Source organism: Procambarus clarkii, chromosome 81 (genome assembly GCF_040958095.1).
Source record: "Procambarus clarkii isolate CNS0578487 chromosome 81, FALCON_Pclarkii_2.0, whole genome shotgun sequence".
Lineage (NCBI taxonomy): Eukaryota > Metazoa > Arthropoda > Malacostraca > Decapoda > Cambaridae > Procambarus > Procambarus clarkii.
This window is the reverse complement of record NC_091230.1, coordinates 16736090-16749172: the sequence shown is the minus strand read 5'-3', so window position 1 is coordinate 16749172 and position 13083 is coordinate 16736090. Positions and strand designations below refer to the sequence as shown.

The following is a 13083-nucleotide window of genomic DNA, read 5'->3' as shown; positions in this document are numbered from 1 at the left end:
GGTAAACATTCAAATTGATCTTACAAGTATTTGCTATCTGTAAATCACAGGGAAGTGTTCTCTTTCTTGAGAACCAAACCACACACCAGAACATGAGGAGACGACGACGTTTCGGCCCGTCTTGGATCATTATAAAGTCGACTCTTGCTTGTACAAACAGCAGTTAACAGAAATATAATGAACTAAACAAATTAGGAATGATCGTCAAATTTGTCCTTAAAACAATGAACTGCTTCAAGAGCCATGGGCTGACTGTGACCTGGCAGCAGCCCAGGGCTGACGGTGACCTGGGAGCAGCCCAGGGCTGACAGTGACCTGGGAGCAGCCCAGGGCTGACGGTGACCTGGGAGCAGCCCTGGGCTGACGGTGACCTATAAAAGTCCTCAAGCCCGGATGTAAAGGCCACCTGGGAAGATCTTCAAGTGGTGAGCCGAAGGTGACTTAAGGAACTTGTCAGGCATCTTACCTGATGTAATTATGGGATATTTGACCCAATATATTACCAAGGTCACTGGGAAGAGACACCACCTCAAGAGGCCATTCACTGAAATCTTGTGACCAACTAAACACTTTGAGGAAATATATAATATAATTTTCAATTAAATTTATGCCTTTTAGTCACTACAACAATAACAAATTTACAAACTAAGCGATTCACAGATTAATAAATTAACAAACGTTGTAGGTTCATAGACTAAAAGATTCACAATGTAACATATTTACATTTACATTAGTCCCATAAGTGCTGGAATTAACCGGCACTTGCGTTTGTAAGACTTGATCCAAGTGTCCGCTCTCAACACCCCAGGTGCCAATACTTCTCCTTTACTGGCACATGTCTCTTACTTAGGTAATCTTCGCCTAAGGTCATTCTCTCCCTCACACTAGACACTTTCACCTTCCCTCACACCTGACAACCCCTTCCCTCACTCCAGACAATTTCCCCTCACACCAGACACTCTACCCTCACACCAGACACTCTCCCCTCACACCAGACACACTCCCCTCACACCAGACACTCTACCCTCACACCAGACACTCTACCCTCACACCAGACACTCTCCTCTCACACCTGACACTCTACCCTCACACCAGACACTCACCTTCCCTCACACCAGACACTCTCCCCTCACACCAGACACTCTCCCCTCACACCAGACACTCTGCCCTTACACCAGACACTCTCCCCTCACACCAGACACTCTTCTCTCCCTGTTCTTACACTTAACGTTGAGTCTGAGAGTGTTGGAAGTGGCGGAGCCCTGGAGGTTCGAAGCTGAGCAGCTGTAGGTTCCTGTAGAGGCTCTGGAGACGCTCTGCAGGACCAGGCTCTGGTTGCTCTGTATCACGCCCCGGGGCACGTTCTGCTCTAGCTCCGAGCCCTGTAACACAACACAGTGTAGGCCTCGTGCTGACATACAGACTCTTGAAGTATTAGACAATGATGATGACAGACTGATAGACTCTCTCTCTCTCTCTCTCTCTCTCTCTCTCTCTACTAACATCAAGGTGCCACATGACGTTAAGGACACGAGGATTGGCTTCAATGTGACAATCGAAGTAGACATCGTCGCCTTCTCTTATCTTGTTCATGTCCATGTTTCTACCAGGCCGGAGGCGCATCCGTGGAGAGTCTGAGGGAGAGAGAATATATGAGAGTGTGCTGGGAAGAGTAGAGGGGAGAGAGAGAGAGAGAGAGAGATAAAAGCAATGTGATATATACAACAGGTTACCACTTATATGTATAACAAATCATTGAAAACAGAAAGGGGTTTGGTCGGCGGTTGGGGGGAATAAGAAACAAAGCAATAAGTCAAAGGTACAGGGGCAATATGCGAAATCGATTGTAGCAAAGAAAAAGCAAGAAAAAATTCAATCCTCGTAAATCCTGGAGTCCCACAGCACCTTTATCTTTCTCTCCCTTTCTCCTTCTCTCTCTCTTTGCTGCTCTCAATTTCACACTGCCCCCTGGCTTCAGTACACACCACTCCAATTCTCCTAATGAAATTTGCTCACCCATTCACACCTCTCTCTCGTAACCTCCACATTCACAGCACACTCTCACAGTTAGTCTCCACAGTATATACACCCTCTACACACACAGTCAGCCTCCACACACATACAGTCAGCCTTCACACACATACAGTCAGCCTCCACACACACACATTCAGTCAGCCTCCACACACATACAGTCAGCATCCACACACACACACACACAGGTCCCCCGCACAATCCTCATCACACAATGTCTCACAAGAAAGCCTCCTTTGATTCATGCTAAAGTTCTCGTGATACAAATTCAACTGCTTACTAATTGTTATCCATTTGTTTGCCCGCCATTGACTTCACCTGTGGCTGCTTGCCTTTGACTCCCCCTGTGGCTGCCTGCCTTTGAGTCCGCCCTGTGGCTGCCTGTCTTAAATTTCTCCACTTTCTACCTTGACTTTCTCCCTGTGTTTCTGAGGCTTTTGAATAAAACATTTTTATCCATCTCTTTTTTTTACTATTGTATATTTTTATCTGTGCCAATCTCTGTTTTTCGAAATTTTTGCCATTGTCTCTCTAGTCTGATATATGCACGTATTTATATTTGTCTGAGTATCTCTATATATATCTCTCTCTATCGGTCTATTTGTCTCCATACCATCTTTCTCTTTCTAGCTTTATGCCTCCCCCTTCTCCCTCTTACATACATACATTGCTGGAATATGTCGACTTTCTGTTCAAATCATCTGGTAGTCAGATACAATAATTACATCAAATAGATTTAGACTATGCCAATATATATGTTCAAATATGCAATCACTAAATTCATATTGTAAGAGAGAAATTGAAGACAAAATGTAATGCGGTGTGATGACACTTGGAGAAGAGAGAGAGAGAGAGAGAGAAAGAATATATATGGGGGGAGTGTGAGTGTGAGGGAAGGATGTTAAACACAATTAAGCAACATAAAAGGGTAAATAAAACATTTTGAAGAGGCGTGGAGAGACTCACAATAAACCAGGAGCTTGCGAGAGTCCTCTAGAGCGGAGGCTGCCTGCACCCTGGGGTTCTCAGCTCTGCAGGAGACGACGGCTCCGTCCTGCCTCCTGCTGGGGGAGAGTTGCAGCGTCGACCTGCTCACGTTGCCCTTCTGCAGCACCTGTCACACCCGAGGCTGCTTCAACATCCCCTTTACATACTGAACATTTGACTCACCACTTTAAGCCAACTTTCAATATAAGGAAATAAATAACAAATATTGATATTTCTGTTGTAAAGTGTTGACTTTGACATACATGAGAAGGACATCTCACGTTCATCAGAGATTATCTGTTGCGGGTTACAATTATTTGCCGTTTGAGGTCCAGCCAAAATAGAACAATTTGATAAATGTTCTTGAGCATGAGAATAAGAATGACAAGAAAAATTAGGGGAAAATGAGGGAAACAAAGAGTGGTGGCACACCTAGATGAGGCACAGGTGTTCACTAAACACTTTGTAAATATAAGGCAATGGTTATCTCGGTCAGCTTCGGCCTCACACACGTGGGGTCCATGGTTCGAGTGTCCTACAGCCCAGGTGAAGGGAATGGTTATGTGCCTCGCAAGTGACCCGAGAAACAGTAGTCTGAGACGGGGCTGCTCGGAAGTGAAAGCAACTCTAAATGGGAGGCGGTAACTCAGAGGGGGAGAGCATCTCTGAGGGGAAGTCAGCTCTGGAGACGAGGCAGGGCTGAGGGCAAGGTGAGATGGATAGGAGATGGCTCTGAGGAAAAGGCAGCTCCGAGGGAGAAGGCATCTTTGATGACAAGGAAGGTATCTCATGAGGGAAACAGCTGTGGTGGGAAGGCAGGTCATTAATTCGTCAAGAGAAGAGACCCATCGGGTGGACACCTCACCAATATATCACAAGAAACATAACCAGGATAACGTGCGCCACCAAACTTTCGAACAACCTTCAGAAATCAAACAAGAAGTCGTTTAAATATTACCGAGTTGAGATGGATTCTATTGATAGTTTTCATTCATAAGTGAATGAAGACTATCAATAGATTCCTATCATTAGAAGACTGTCATTTATATAAATTAAAAAACTTTTACTAGAGATATCTTTATATTAATTATCAAATACTGATAATTATAATTATATGCTGCTTAGTAAAATTAAAGAACGTTCATTATATCATGATTATAAGTGGAACAAATTAAAATAATTTCTTGAATTGTAACATTATTAGACACATAATAAAATAAAGTAAATTATGAATAACATAATTTGACTCAGAAATCTAAAGAAATGCATAAATTTACAGAAACTTGCACAGCCTCAGCAGTGTAGACCATCACGGAGTAGATGATGATAGTACTGGAGGTTTCTCTGCCGATGGTACTGGAGGCCATCAGCAGAGAAAGGACTATTAATACTGCCTCTACCTCAACAACGGCGTGACTAGTGATGATGGAAGCAGACAGACACTACATAGGTGGACTCAGGTCACATACAAGAATGTACAGAAGAATATATTCAGTTTATGAGAAGCAAAGGAAGGGCTAAAGGAATGAGTACCGGAGACCACAAGGTGCAACTGGAGGCCAAGAGGAGGTACTGGAGGCCAGAAGGGTGAGCTAGAGGAAAGAAACATACGGCAGATATTCGCCATTAAATTCTTCTGATGTATATAGAAAAAATACACAAGATGGTTGGAAACCATTTCACCAGACCAGATTGCTTGATAATAGGACCCAGATCCCAGAAGACTGAGCTTAAAACACACACACACACACACACACACACAGAAGATATGATAGAGCTCAGTAGGCAATGGAACCTGTACATTAGTTGATTGACAGTTGAGAGGCGGGACCAAAGAGCCAGAGCTCAACCCCCGCAAGCACAACTAGGTAAGTACACACACACACACACACACGCGCGCGCAGGGATGTCAGAAAATTGTTCACTGTAAGGACATTAAGGTGTCAACAGGTAGATTTGCTTAAAAGAATAATTAGATGAACTAACTCTCTACACAACTTTAAATATAAATATCAGAAAAAAAACAGGGGAATTGAGCTGTTGCATTAATCTGAGAAATGTTGGGAATGCGGGTCTAGAGCTGAAGACCAACTCTGATAAAACATCTGAGAATATTAAAGCAAGTTCACACCCATTCAAATACACTTAAATATCAATAGCTTCATAAAAATTCTAAACACACAAGAACCATAAACTTCAAAATACCAGAAATTAAATATCAAATATATGCACAGAGAGCAATAAGAGTAAACGAATTATTTTATATACAGTTTTTTTAATTTTTGATTTCTCAAGACTTCATTATGCTCAAAACTGTAATGTTTAATGGAGGTCCCGTGTTGGTGCGGACAATGATTGGAAGTGGCTTGTTCCCTGGTGCATAAATATTTGTGGACGGGCGGGGAAGTAGAGAGAGAGAGAGAGAGAGAGAGAGAGAGAGAGAGAGAGAGAGAGAGGGAGAGAGGGAGGGAGGGAGGGAGGGAGGGAGGGAGGGAGGGAGGGAGGGAGGGAGGGAGGGAGGGAGGGAGGAAGGGAGGGAGGAAGGGAGAGAGAGAGAGAGAGAGAGAGAGAGAGAGAGAGAGAGAGAGAGAGAGAGAGAGGGAGGGAGGGAGGGAGGGAGGGAGGGAGGGAGGGAGAGAGAGAGAGAGAGAGAGAGAGAGAGAGAGAGAGAGAGAGAGAGAGAGAGAGAGAGAGAGAGAGAGAGAGAGAGAGAGAGCCAGAGAGAGAGAATGAATTCTACTGGACACGACGGATCGACCGCCATGAGCGACTTTCTCTGCATTAGAGAGTGGCACAGCTAGAGACAAGAGAGAGGCAGAACTCACCTGCATACTGGTGGAGGTGGTGGAGGTTAGGACTCCGTTGATCCACCAGGTGAGGTTAGCTGGAGGTCGGGACCCAGTGGCCTCACACACCAGGGGGTACAGCCCCCCTTCCCTCACGGCCGTGTTGTTCCCCACTAGTCGCACCTCCAGTGGGGGGACTGTGGGAGAGAGAGAGAGAGAGAGAGAGAGAGAGATGGTGAGAGCGGGAGGGAGTGGGAAAAAGAGTGGGAGAAAGGGAAAGTTAGAAAGGGAGAGCGAGTGGGAAAAATGGGATAGGGAGAGGGCGAAGTGAGAGAAAGGACAATATAATGAAAGAGAGACAGACAAAGAAAGAGGTAAGCCGAACGCGAGGAAGCTGGAATACCTCTGAGGAAGGTTTAACAAACTATAACATTATATTCACCTGGAAATTGTCGGTTTTTATGTTACAGGTCACATTACAGGTCATCATTCCACAGGTCTCATTACAGGCCGTATATTACGTGGAAAATTAATGACATTACAGGTCAAATTACAGGACGTACTGCAGGAAAAATTAGTCACGTTACAGGTAACATTATTGATCCCACTGCAGGTCATGTTACAGGTCATATTAGTCCAGATAACGGACCGGATAACGGGTTACATTACAGGCGTAATGACTACATACATTACAGACTAGGGAACAAAACACTGGTGTACAAATGGACGAAATATATAACAAAGGAGATATTAATGGGGGTAGTAAATATATTAACACAAAATTTAACATGAAACGATGGATACCAATTTGATAAGAAAATGTAAACATCTCGAGGAAACGGCAGAAGGGCAATTGGCCAATTCAAGGAAGTTCCTATTTTTACCCAACCTAACTCACTCACACTTATGACCTATATGAGCCTGTAATATGACCTGTGACCTGACCTAATACATGGGTTAGTAACCTAAACTATACTAGGCGCACATACTGGTACTTACAGGTCATATCGAGGGTCACGGAGGCAGCAAGAGGGGCAGTTAGGTTGGAGTTGCTTGCTCGACAGGTCAAGACCCGGTGCAGGTGCTGCCTGGTCAGGTTGGGCAAGGTCAGCAGGTTATGAGTGACCTGACCTCTGACCTCGTCCACCACGCCGTCCAGCAGTGACCCTTCGTGCCACCAGGTCACCTCGGGTCGTGGAGATCCTGGTGTGATACATGGAAATCCGACTGAAATACTAAACAATACAGTAAAATAAAGTGAACAAGAACGCAATACAGTGACCAAAATAAAGCACAGTACATGTAAATATAGTACAGTGCGGGGAAATACAGTACAATTTAGGGAAATATAATACATTACAAGGATATCCTGTTCAGTACAAGGAAATACAGTACAAAACGGGGAAATAGTGAAAAATAAAATACAAAGAAATACAATGCAACACAAGGAAATACAATAAACGAAAATACAGTATAATGCAAGAGAACACAGAACAATAAAAATAAATTCAGTACAAAAACAAATCCAGTTCAATACGAACAAAGCAGAATACAAAGAAATTAATAAACACAATATAATATTAACTACCCAATACAGCACACCACAATACAACACCACTTATTACAATACGGTATAATACAATAAAAAGCAAAACACATAAAAAACAATACAGTCTAACACATTGCATTATAATTTGAAAAATTTAAAATTTGAAAGTTTGGGTGAATTTTGTTCATCAGTGTTTGAATATATAGGAGAAAAGCACAGATTTAAATTTATTTATATAGATTAACAGCTGAATTATCCGCCATTTTCCGTGTAAAGAACAGGCTATATGCGCCCATTAAACCTGATCCAAAGCATTCATCATTAAAGGCGGAGCCCCAGAGCTGAGATCTTATATAGCTTAAGACCTTCTCTGGGTTAAATAGCGAATTCATGAAAATTATGGATGAAGGCTGCTCCTCGAGGGGCCATGATGTAGTTCTCGTAGATGTTAGTGACCAAGGTGGGGCCATGATGTAGCTCGTAGATGTTAGTGACCAAGGTGGGACCATGATGTAGCTCACGTAGATGTTAGTGACCACGGTGGGACCATGATGTAGCTCTCGTAGATGTTAGTGACCAAGGTGGGACCATGATGTAGCTCTCGTAGATGTTAGTGACCAAGGTGGGACTATGATGTAGCTCTCACGTAGATGATAGTGACCAAGGTGGGACCATGATGTAGCTCTCGTAGATGTTAGTGACCAAGGTGGGACTATGATGTAGCTCTCGTAGATGCTAGTGACCAAGGTGGGACCATGATGTAGCTCTCGTAGATGCTAGTGACCAAGGTGGGACCATGATGTAGTACTCACAGGAGTTTATGAGGCGGAAGGAACTATTATGTACCACTTGCTGGAGTTTATGATAAAGAAGGACCCGTGACGAAGCCTTGTAGGCATCTTGGACAGCAAGAACCGGAGTTCTGCTTCTGGAAGACGTCTTTGGCAAGAAAACACATTTATAACCGGACTTAAAAGTTGTGTAAAATGCTGAGACCTCAATGATGTTTTATGTAGTGGAAAGAGGAACGATAAGTAATAAATAAATAACAGAATGAGCATGAAAAGACGAAGACTAAAAAGAGGCAATATCCCAGAGAAAACGGGACAAGGAATGAGTGATTGGACTCCAGGAGTGAAAAAGCATGTGATCATAAACTCCGACTGCTCCTTCCTGCCTGAAATTCTGATATGTCTGTGTTGTTTACCCCTTCTGTTTCTCCACCCCCCCCTCTCTCTCTCTCTGTATCTGTCTCTCTCTCTCTCCTTGCCAATCCATGGGTCGAGCACAGCTGAGGTGGATAAAGAAATCTGACATATATATGTAGCTGCATGGGGCTCTAGCTGCCACCTGCTACGACCTCTCCCTCACGCCATGCACCATCATCCTCCATCTTGCTGGGTCTCTTCCATCTTGCTGGGTCTCCTCCATCTTGCCCGTCTCTAGCTTCCCGGAATTGTTCCCTCTTGTTTGGCTTTCTGCATCATGTTGGGTCTTCTCCATCTCGCTGGGGCTCTTCTCATCCTGTTAAGTCCAGTTCATTCGACGTGTTCCGTCTAGTTTATTCGACATGTTCAGTCCAGTTCACTCGACATGTTCAGTCCAGTTCACTCGACGTATTCAGACCAGTTCACTCGACATATTCAGTCCAGTTCACTCGACGTATTCAGACCAGTTCACTCGACATGTTCAGTCCAGTTCACTCGACGTGTTCAGTCCAGTTCACTCGACGTGTTTAGTCCAGTTCACTCGACGTGTTTAGTCCAGTTCACTCGGCGTGTTTACTACTCGTACACTGAATGAGTGCTTCCTTAAAGCACCTTTGCTCAAGCGTTCACTAAGTTTCCAAGTGTTGCTTCACACTCGTATTTTCTTTGACTGGATTAATTATCTTTGTTTATTTTGTAATTTCTGTGTATTATGTTATAATATCTCCTTTGGGTTCCTCTTTTCTTCGTCATGCTGTCTCGTCTCTTTCCCCCTTCCCTGGTGAGGAGGCCTGGTCGACGACCGGGCCGCGGGGACGCTAAGCCCCGGAAGCACCTCAAGGTAACCTCCCCCTTTTCATCCCTCCTCCTCCTCTATTAACTTCTTTCCCTCCATCACCCCTCCCAGGCATTCATCCCCCACTCCCCTACCAGCCTCCCTCCCCACGACTCGATCCCCATATCGCTCATCCCTATCCGCTACCCCCCACCCCCTCCCAGCACACCCCCCCCCCACAACAAACGAGCCTTCACCTCGGCTGCGGCAACATTTGCACTGCACACTCCTTCACTGCACCACCAAATACTTTCTCCATCCTTCTTTGCCTCCAGATTTCCAGAACAACACCTTCCATTTCCTCTTCCAGAACAACACCCATTTCCATATTATCAACAACACTCTCCCTTATACACTTATAACAAATCAGTTTTTAAAATCTAAGAGAACAATGATGGGAAATATCATGAGGAATAAAAAAATAATGTAATTGAGTTGTATAATGATCGAGATTTTAAAATAATGATTGAGCCAAAAAGGAAATAATATTTGAAATACCTGTTCCTGCATCAGTCTTTTTTTTGTATTTGGGTCCAAAACTGAGCGACACGTCGTCGTTCCTGTCATTTCAAGTCACGTGTGTGGGTTGTTTGTGCTAGCCACGATGTGTTGGCACTCTGCATTGGGTAAAATTAAATTGTCTTTGTTTACGGTTAATCTCATCTCTATCTATAAAAGGAAGATGTCTGTGTACAAGTTAGTGTGAGGCTGGAGGCCAGACGCCTAGGGCTAGCCTCGTCCAGCTTTGCATGGTGACTAGCATGGGGTAGGTGGGAGGGGAATGGGGTTAGGTCCGATTGCTTCCATTACAAGGAGAATGAAGTTGGTGGCGGCTCAGGCACCGGGAGGACCCAGTATCCACCAAGTTCAAAATAGTCGCCCAGAGACCGCTACTAGCCGCTCCTAGTCGCTCCTAGCTGCTCCTAGCCGCTCCTAACCGCGTCGTGGCTTGTGTTGACATCTATTGGATGTTCCCCACAGCAATATATTTTGTGATTTATTAACGTTATTTCTAATAATTGTTTTTGTTTTACTTATTTCCTTTGGTCAATATAATTGTGAAAAGAATTTCTGCAATATTCTCCGGCAATAAGTTAAATAATTTGTTTTTATATAATTTATAAAGTGATGTAAATAAGAAACTAAATTCAGCACAAATGTTGCATGTTTAATCCTCATATTATTCGGCTTCTCCCCCTCTTGCTCTTATCTCTTCTGCTGCTTCTTTGTCTCCTCCTCCTGCTGCTGCTGCTGTTGTTGCTCCTGCTTCTCCTTCTCCTCCTCCTGCTGTTGCTCCTGCTTCTTCTCCTCTTCCTGCTGTTGCTCCTGCTTCACCTCCTGCTGTTGCTCCTGCTCTTCTCCTCCTCCTGAGAACATTAGAACATAAATCTGAAGCAGGCAAATCATCACTAGTCAGAAAGTTGTTGCTGATATCCAACGACTCACTATTCTGTCCAACTGATGCTGGAAACTTTCCAGTGATGTCGCTTTTGTGATGTGGCTTGCTACCCTATCCCACAGCTCTCCACCCCTTTACCATGAAACAAAGTTTGTCTCTTTAATTTTTAAACAAACTCTTATTCTCCTCGAAATCATCATTCAGGCCTCTATTTTGAGAATAAATTATTAGCCCTATTTTCACTTCCCTTGATAAATCTTTGTATCTATGAACTTGTATCTTTGTACTTGTATCTATGTATTGTATCACACACTTTATTTTTGTCCCTTCTTTCAAGCGAGAGTAAATTAGTGTTGTCTTCTTTCGCGGGACTAAGCAAATGTTTATAGAATTGCTAAGTCATTCTTCTTTGAGAACTTTGCAGAGTTCACGAGGACTCTACAGTAGAGTGCAGGCACTGTGCTGCGTCACCCAAGGGGTCTGGGTGACGCAGCCAAACATAGACATGTGTACCTGTCTATGTGAGACATGTGTACCTGTCTCACATAGAGAGGAACACTTGAACCATAACATAGGAGCTTTTATTACAAACTTCACAATATTCATCTTCTAGTACCACATTAGTCTAGTTGAACAATGTATGCATTGCTACTTTTTTCTTTTAGACCCTTACAAATTGTTATTCTTAGATTCTTTTCAGTAACTGGTTTATCAGATACTCCTGTAATTCATCTTTTACTCTCACTTACTCTTCTGCTTCTTCTTATGTCTCACATTTTTATCTTCATCTTGTATTACTCTCCTGTTCCTGCCCTCCTCATTCCCCCTTCACTAGATGACGTCAGGACTCCTGCTCGCGTGACTAACAAGGCTAAACAATAGAAAATCAGCACCATTTTGGCTTCTGATAATCCAAATTACTTACAGACCCAATGTTTACAACGTGTACGTCGAAACCTTATTTCCTCTCAAATCATTTTCTTATTCAATGCTGTCTGTCTGTCTCTTTCTCTCACACTTGTTATTTGAAATGTAATATTCATATTATATATATATATATATATATATATATATATATATATATATATATATATATATATATATATATATATATAATGTATATATATATATATATATACATTATATATATATATAATGTATATATATATATATATATATATATATATATATATATATATATATATATATATGGGGACACTCCTTTTTTGTAACAAAGTTCAAATAAAGTAAATATATACGTGTACATACAAAAGAATGGGGGTGGTAGGAGAAGATAATATTAGTGTTCAGTGAGAAACCACAAGGTCTCCTCTGAATACTTTTTATTTTCTTCTCCGAGGCTATGGGTCCCCACATTGGCACCAGAGGTGGTACCCTCACAAACTTTATATATATATATATATATATATATATATATATATATATATATATATATATATATATATATATATATATATATATATACCTGCTCATATACCCAAGAGTAGTGTAGAAGAAAGACTGTATAAATAATTTTTGAAGCGGATCAAACGCCACTCGTGCAACGGGTATTGAATAGAGCTGAAGGCAGCAGCCTCACTTTCCATCTGCCTGTCAGTCACCATGATGTCTGCCTCGTTTGATGTCTGTTGTCTGTCTTGTAAGTCTGCAGGACGGGTTTTATCTTGAGTGTTCTTGCGGAAATTGTTCTTCATCTTCTGAATCCAGACTCTCACTTGTTAGACCATTCAACAACTTAACGTTCTGATGGTGGAAATGTTCTTATATATGTACTTTTTAGTCATGTGTCCCTGTCCCCTTGGTCGCTCCTATATGTCTTCCCTCGTCCTGGTCTCTTCCACGTGTCTCTTTATTCTGGTTCCCTTCATGTGTCTCATCATCTGGTTCCCCCCCATGTGTCCCCTCGTCCTGCTCTGTCCCCATGTGTCCCCTCGTCCTGCCCTGTCCCCATGTGTCCCCTTCGTCCTGGTGCCTGGAATGTGTCACCTGGTCCTGGAATGTGTCACCTGGTCCTGGTGCCTGGAATGTGTCACCTGGTCCTGGTGCCTGGAATGTGTCACCTGGTCCTGGTGCCTGGAATGTGTCACCTGGTCCTGGTGCCTGGAATGTGTCACCTGGTCCTGGTGCCTGGAATGTGTCACCTGGTCCTGGTGCCTGGAATGTGTCACCTGGTCCTGGTGCCTGGAATGTGTCACCTGGTCCTGGTGCCTGGAATGTGTCACCTGGTCCTAGTGCCTGGAATGTGTCACCTGGTCCTGGTGCCTGGA

The 13083-nt window shown here is 43.2% G+C and overlaps 1 protein-coding gene across 1 annotated transcript in view; it reads right to left on the bottom strand.

The window, feature by feature from the left end:
* Window positions 1-13083, bottom strand: part of LOC123773059 (nephrin) — a 62941-nt gene that overhangs the window by 8622 nt on the left and 41236 nt on the right. Inside the window, exons 5-9 of the mRNA XM_069315548.1 lie at window positions 6804-7007; window positions 5844-6001; window positions 2998-3145; window positions 1504-1634; window positions 1223-1382 (exon numbers count right to left, since the gene is read on the bottom strand). Of these exons, the coding sequence (XP_069171649.1) occupies window positions 1223-1382; window positions 1504-1634; window positions 2998-3145; window positions 5844-6001; window positions 6804-7007 (801 nt within the window). The remainder of the gene's footprint in view (window positions 1-1222; window positions 1383-1503; window positions 1635-2997; window positions 3146-5843; window positions 6002-6803; window positions 7008-13083) is intronic.